We start from the raw sequence: 7,500 nt of genomic DNA on the forward strand, positions 1-7,500 counted from the left end.
GGAGACGGGCGGGACGTCAACAAACCGGCGAGAGTACTAGAGGAAGTGGTACCTGGACCCAGTTTACCTGTAGTCGGTTTCGAGAGTTCTACTCCCCAGGTATGACAGGAAGAGACAGGCTTGTCTGGTAACATCTTGATCGATCAGGTTATTACTTACAGCGTCCCACGTGCCTCTCACAATCTGGTTGATCTGGCACTTGCTAAGGGAACTTGTTCAATTTCCTCTTGAAAATTGCCACTTGTGTACACTTAATGGAAGGAGGTTGAAGAACCAGAGCCAGAGAGAGAGAGAGAGAGAGAGAGAGAGAGAGAGAGAGAGAGAGAGAGAGTGAGGGGGGGAGAGGGAGGGAGAGAGAGAGAGAGGGAGAGAGAGGGAGAGAGAGGAAGAGAGAAATAGAGAGAGAGAGAGAGAGAGAGAGAGAGAGAGAGAGAGAGAGAGAGAGAGAGAGAGAGAGAGAGAGAGACTGATGTCCCCCATGGCACCACTACTCTTAACTGGTTCTCTTCTGCATTTCCTGTTGTGTCGCATGCTCTAGATACTTTATTATGCATATGGACTCACCATATATATATATATATATATATATATATATATATATATATATATATATATATATATATATATAATGTGTATTTCTTTTATTTCAACAAGATCCTCTGCCAAAATGTTGGACCATTTTGGTCTTTATTTCTGCAAGACAAACAAGGAAACAAATGTACATACAAACAATGAGACAAACATGCAAAATGACAACAACAACAACAGCTCAGAGCCGCTCTAACATGTAAGATAATGTGAGAACACACACTAAATCACCCCTCGAGTTGCCACGACCCCCCTGATCAATGAACCTGTTGGGGTTGGCCATTATGCAGAGTGAATATTAATTAAGAGCAGTCAGTCAAATTACCACCCAACGAATCTCTTTTTTTTTAATAAGACAGATTTAATATGATGAGACGTTAACATTATATGTTTATAATCTGTACGACGTCGCACTACAAAAGTTACCATCATTTACACACAAGAAAACCTTAGGAAAAAATGGAAGGAAATTCTGGTTTTAGTCTTAAGAAGAGCTTAGGAGTATAGTGCAGAAGGCCTATTGGCCCATATAAGGTAGCTCCTATTTATATCTCCATCTAAACTCATTCATATATATATGTCTAACCTACGCTTGAAACAAAGAAGCCATCCCATGTCTATATTACAGGTCCGGTGTTATGAAGCCTCTGGATCCTACAATACGATTTATAGCAGTTTCTGTGTAATGCTACTTAAGAAGATTCAATTTCCTCTCAGCTGGGGTAGAGTGTCTCAGTTTCCTCTCAGCTGGGGTAGAGTGTCTCAGTTTCCTCTCAGCTGGGGTAGAGTGTCTCAGTTTCCTCTCAGCTGGGGTAGAGTGTCTCAGCTTTCTCTCAGCTGGGGTAGAGTGTCTCAGCTTTCTCTCAGCTGGGGTAGAGTGTCTCAGCTTCCTCTCAGCTGGGTTAGTGTGTCTCAATTTTCTCTCAGCTGGGGTAGAGTGTCTCAATTTTCTCTCAGCTGGGGTAGAGTGTCTCAGTTTCCTCTCAGCTGGGGTAGAGTGTCTCAGTTTCCTCTCAGCTGGGGTAGAGTGTCTCAGCTTTCTCTCAGCTGGGGTAGTGTGTCTCAATTTTCTCTCAGCTGGGGTAGAGTGTCTCAGTTTCCTCTCAGCTGGGGTAGAGTGTCTCAGCTTTCTCTCAGCTGGGGTAGAGTGTCTCAATTTTCTCTCAGCTGGGGTAGAGTGTCTCAGTTTCCTCTCAGCTGGGGTAGAGTGTCTCAATTTTCTCTCAGCTGGGGTAGAGTGTCTCAGTTTCCTCTCAGCTGGGGTAGAGTGTCTCAGCTTTCTCTCAGCTGGGGTAGAGTGTCTCAATTTTCTCTCAGCTGGGGTAGAGTGTCTCAGTTTCCTCTCAGCTGGGGTAGTGTGTCTCAGCTTTCTCTCAGCTGGGGTAGAGTGTCTCAGTTTCCTCTCAGCTGGGGTAGAGTGTCTCAGCTTTCTCTCAGCTGGGGTAGAGTGTCTCAGTTTCCTCTCAGCTGGGGTAGTGTGTCTCAGCTTTCTCTCAGCTGGGGTAGAGTGTCTCAGCTTCCTCTCAGCTGGGGTAGAGTGTCTCAGCTTCCTCTCAGCTGGGTTAGTGTGTCTCAATTTTCTCTCAGCTGGGGTAGAGTGTCTCAATTTTCTCTCAGCTGGGGTAGAGTGTCTCAGTTTCCTCTCAGCTGGGGTAGAGTGTCTCAGTTTCCTCTCAGCTGGGGTAGAGTGTCTCAGCTTTCTCTCAGCTGGGGTAGTGTGTCTCAATTTTTTCTCAGCTGGGGTAGAGTGTCTCAGTTTCCTCTCAGCTGGGGTAGAGTGTCTCCGCTTTCTCTCAGCTGGGGTAGAGTGTCTCAATTTTCTCTCAGCTGGGGTAGAGTGTCTCAGTTTCCTCTCAGCTGGGGTAGAGTGTCTCAGTTTCCTCTCAGCTGGGGTAGAGTGTCTCAATTTTCTCTCAGCTGGGGTAGAGTGTCTCAGTTTCCTCTCAGCTGGGGTAGAGTGTCTCAGCTTTCTCTCAGCTGGGGTAGAGTGTCTCAATTTTCTCTCAGCTGGGGTAGAGTGTCTCAATTTTCTCTCAGCTGGGGTAGAGTGTCTCAGTTTCCTCTCAGCTGGGGTAGTGTGTCTCAGCTTTCTCTCAGCTGGGGTAGAGTGTCTCAGTTTCCTCTCAGCTGGGGTAGAGTGTCTCAGCTTTCTCTCAGCTGGGGTAGAGTGTCTCAGTTTCCTCTCAGCTGGGGTAGTGTGTCTCAGCTTTCTCTCAGCTGGGGTAGAGTGTCTCAGCTTCCTCTCAGCTGGGGTAGAGTGTCTCAGCTTCCTCTCAGCTGGGGAAGAGTGTCCCAGCTTCCTGTCAGCTGGGGTAGAGTATCTCAGCTGGGGTAGTGTGTCTCAGTTTCCTCTCAGCTCGGGAAGAATGTCCCAGCTTCCTGTCAGCTGGGGTAGAGTATCTCAGCTGGGGTAGTGTGTCTCAGCTTCCTCTCAGCTGGGGTAGTGTGTCTCAGTTTCCTCTCAGCTGGGGTAGTGTCCCAGCCTCCTCTCAGCTGAGGTAGTGTGTCTCAGTTTCCTCTCAGCTGGAGAAGAGTGTCCCAGCTTCCTGTCAGCTGGGGTAGAGTGTCTCAGTTTCCTCTCAGCTGGGGTAGAGTGTCTCAGTTTCCTCTCAGCTGGGGTAGTGTCCCAGCCTCCTCTCAGCTGGGGTAGTGTGTCTCAGTTTCCTCTCAGCTGGGGTAGAGTGTCTCAGCTTCCTCTCAGCTGGGGTAGAGTGTCTCAGCTTCCTCTCAGCTGGGGTAGTGTGTCTCAGTTTCCTCTCAGCTCGGGTAGAGTGTCTCAGCTTCCTCTCAGCTGGGGTAGAGTGTCTCAGCTTCCTCTCAGCTGGGGTAGAGTGTCTCAGCTTCCTCTCAGCTGGGGTAGTGTGTCTCAGTTTCCTCTCAGCTGGGGTAGTGTCCCAGCCTCCTCTCAGCTGGGGTAGTGTGTCTCAGTTTCCTCTCAGCTGGGGTAGAGTGTCTCAGCTTCCTCTCAGCTGGGGTAGAGTGTCTCAGCTTCCTCTCAGCTGGGGTAGAGTGTCTCAGCTTCCTCTCAGCTGGGGAAGAGTGTCCCAGCTTCCTGTCAGCTGGGGTAGAGTATCTCAGCTGGGGTAGTGTGTCTCAGTTTCCTCTCAGCTCGGGAAGAATGTCCCAGCTTCCTGTCAGCTGGGGTAGAGTATCTCAGCTGGGGTAGTGTGTCTCAGCTTCCTCTCAGCTGGGGTAGTGTGTCTCAGTTTCCTCTCAGCTGGGGTAGTGTCCCAGCCTCCTCTCAGCTGGGGTAGTGTGTCTCAGTTTCCTCTCAGCTGGAGAAGAGTGTCCCAGCTTCCTGTCAGCTGGGGTAGAGTGTCTCAGTTTCCTCTCAGCTGGAGAAGAGTGTCCCAGCTTCCTGTCAGCTGGGGTAGAGTGTCTCAGTTTCCTCTCAGCTGGGGTAGTGTGTCTCAGTTTCCTCTCAGCTGGGGTAGTGTCCCAGCCTCCTCTCAGCTGGGGTAGTGTGTCTCAGTTTCCTCTCAGCTGGAGAAGAGTGTCCCAGCTTCCTGTCAGCTGGGGTAGAGTGTCTCAGTTTCCTCTCAGCTGGGGTAGAGTGTCTCAGCTTCCTCTCAGCTGGGGTAGTGTGTCTCAGTTTCCTCTCAGCTGGGGTAGTGTCCCAGCCTCCTCTCAGCTGGGGTAGTGTGTCTCAGTTTCCTCTCAGCTCGGGTAGAGTGTCTCAGCTTCCTCTCAGCTGGGGTAGAGTGTCTCAGCTTCCTCTCAGCTGGAGTAGAGTGTCTCAGCTTCCTCTCAGCTGGGGTAGTGTGTCTCAGTTTCCTCTCAGCTGGGGTAGTGTCCCAGCCTCCTCTCAGCTGGGGTAGTGTGTCTCAGTTTCCTCTCAGCTGGGGTAGAGTGTCTCAGCTTCCTCTCAGCTGGGGTAGAGTGTCTCAGCTTCCTCTCAGCTGGGGTAGAGTGTCTCAGCTTCCTCTCAGCTGGGGTAGTGTGTCTCAGTTTCCTCTCAGCTGGGGTAGTGTCCCAGCCTCCTCTCAGCTGGGGTAGTGTGTCTCAGTTTCCTCTCAGCTGGGGAAGAGTGTCTCAGCTTCCTCTCAGCTGGGGTAGAGTGTCTCAGTTTCCTCTCAGCTGGGGTAGAGTGTCTCAGCTTCCTCTCAGCTGGGGTAGTGTGTCTCAGTTTCCTCTCAGCTGGGGTAGTGTCCCAGCCTCCTCTCAGCTGGGGTAGTGTGTCTCAGTTTCCTCTCAGCTGGGGAAGAGTGTCTCAGCTTCCTCTCAGCTGGGGTAGAGTGTCTCAGTTTCCTCTCAGCTGGGCTAGAGTGTCTCAGCTTCCTCTCAGCTGGGTTAGAGTGTGTCAGTTTAAGAGGCGGTTACGACCAGCGTCGTCAATCCCACTTCTTGTTTAAGAATACTTTACGTGTATAAGCGAACAAGTGTTATGTCAACAGTCTCATTCTCCGTGTTTGTACAAGGATAACTACCAGTTTAATGTGCTATATAAGGTACAAGTGGTTCAAGAAACTGGCCAAGACAGGCCTGGTACCTGCCGTCTGGATTCCTCAATAACCCCTGTCTCTTTCTTATCTTTTCTAAGTCTATTTTCACCGTCAATTTACCACTTCATTTCCCTGTCATACCTGTCCGTCCTCCCTCACCTATCCCCCTCCCCGTCTAAATCTCCTCCCTCCCCGTCCCTTAACCCCCTCACCTGTAGCGAGGTCGGCGGCGTCGTGTTGAAGATGCTCCAGGTGACGGGAGAGTTGCGGGAGACGCAGACGGAGGAGGTCGCGGAAGACAGCCATGTCCACGCTCAATCCCCGAAGGTTGTTGGCGAAGTAGGACTCGGGCAGCACCCCCTCGATCAGGTAGATCATCACCTGGTGAGGGGAAAGACGACACCAGTGAGGGGGAAATAGTCTGTGGGGATATTGGAATATTTGATGACCCAAAATTCTTAAATTAACGAAGAATATTTAACTCATATCATATATATATTATATATACATCACTCCAGAATGCTTCGGCATGCTCCAGAGAACATCACGGAGCATGAAAGCATACAAGCCAGCCAGTTATCTATGCTCCAGAGGTAGAGCGACCTCCTGCCGGATGCCCTGTGGCACAGAGCCAGCTCAACTTTGGGACAGGCAGACACATGTTCCCTCTGTACCAACACAAACATTCACACGCGCTTAACAACCTCAAATTTCCCAAAATTATGGAGGCCAATTTTTAGCCCCAGCATGGCGACCAAAACAGCCACCTTGACAATGCATAAATGTTGTAAATAGATGAATAATAAGACAATAACATTCAATAACAAAATATAATGCCAGCAATGTTAAAGAATCTTCAGAAAAAGAGCAGTTTTTTGCTCGTAAAACTTCAAAGGAAGTAAAATATAACAATAGGAGTAAAAATAACACTTTACCAAAGCAGCTGAGGATGCCACGACTGTCTAGACTGTGACAGGAGAGGAGATAATAATATTCCTGAGACTGGCCAAAGCCTCGAGACGCCTGGGGAAAACTGCCAAGACTGAGATTCTATACGTGGTAAATATAGAACACTGATGGAGAGAGAGAGAGAGAGAGAGAGAGAGAGAGAGAGAGAGAGAGAGAGAGAGAGAGAGAGAGAGAGAGAGAGAGAGAGAGACCTAACAACACGCGGCACCACTCACCTTGAGGGCGTCGGACTCCTGTCGCTCCATGACCTCGAGGATGATGGCGGCCAACATGTTGAACCCCTGACAGTAGCCGACGCCCTTGTTCCAGCGCGCGAAGGCCAGCAACACCCGCTTCAGCATGGCCTGGTTGTCCTCGGCCTCCTCCCCGCAAAACAGCGAGCAGCCCGTCCGATGAAGGTCCTATCCACCACCGGGGGAAGAAGTTCGTTTGTTAGTTTGGGGGTGTTTTTCATAGTCACCCGCGCCAGCTTCCCGAGCCAACATGCAGGGATAATCTAAGCCTGTATTCACACAGTTCAACACTAAAGTATATTTTTAGCAATATATACACCAGGAAATTATATTGTGTACACTAGGATGTATAACACACACACATGCATGTGCATGCACGCACGCATACGCACACACACACACCTACACACGCACATATTATTGGGATTACCAATAAAACAAATGAACTGTCAGGAAGAAAACGCAGATGTAATAGGACTCACAGAAACAAAATTGTTAGGAGTCATAACAAACGCTGTGTTTCCAAAGGAGTACTATATGGTAAAGAAAGAGAGGAAAGGGAGAAGAGGAGGAGGAGTTGCCCTGCTGATAAGGAAGGACTGGAGTTTTGAAGAGATTGAAATTCTGGGCTGCGACGGATTCAGAGACTATGTAACAGGAACTATGACAATGGGTGCACCTAAGAAAATAGTGGCAGTCATTTACAACCCTCCGTTAAATGACAGAAGACCCAGACAGGAGTTTGACAGAAACAACATAGCTACCAATAATATAATAGAGAGAGCAGCTTCAGTTGCCTGCAGGAATCGATCCAGACTCTTAATCATGGGCGATTTCAACCATGGAAAGATAGACTGGGAGAATGGGGACCCACATGGAGAGCTAAACTCTTGGAAGTGGCAACAAGGAACTTTCTGAGCCAACATGTCAAGGGACCCACAAGAATGAGAGGGAATGATGAACCAGCTAGACTCGACCTCATATTCACCTTGAATGAGTCAGAAATAAGGGAAGTCAAATTTGAAGTCCCCATAGGAATGAGTGACCACAGTGTATTGACATTTTAGTATCTGGTAGAGGTAGGGATAACCTATCCAAGGATGCGATTGGAACTTCCTAATGGGAATACCATGGGAAACAGAACTCAGAGAAAAGACTGTACAGGATATGATGAATTATGTCACCCAGAAGTGCCAGGAAGCTGCAGACAGGTTTATCCCGGCCCAAAAGGAGAAAAATGAAAAGCAACAGAAGAATCCATGGTTGAG

The 7,500-nt window shown here is 49.0% G+C and overlaps 1 protein-coding gene across 1 annotated transcript in view; it reads right to left on the bottom strand.

Annotated features, from left to right (window-relative positions):
- LOC123746750 (serine-rich adhesin for platelets) overlaps window positions 1–7,500 on the bottom strand; it is a 393,680-nt gene that overhangs the window by 58,145 nt on the left and 328,035 nt on the right. The window contains exons 6-7 of the mRNA XM_069321683.1: window positions 6,215–6,400; window positions 5,243–5,411 (exon numbers count right to left, since the gene is read on the bottom strand). Of these exons, the coding sequence (XP_069177784.1) occupies window positions 5,243–5,411; window positions 6,215–6,400 (355 nt within the window). The remainder of the gene's footprint in view (window positions 1–5,242; window positions 5,412–6,214; window positions 6,401–7,500) is intronic.

This window comes from Procambarus clarkii, chromosome 10, assembly GCF_040958095.1.
Source record: "Procambarus clarkii isolate CNS0578487 chromosome 10, FALCON_Pclarkii_2.0, whole genome shotgun sequence".
NCBI classification, from domain to species: domain Eukaryota; kingdom Metazoa; phylum Arthropoda; class Malacostraca; order Decapoda; family Cambaridae; genus Procambarus; species Procambarus clarkii.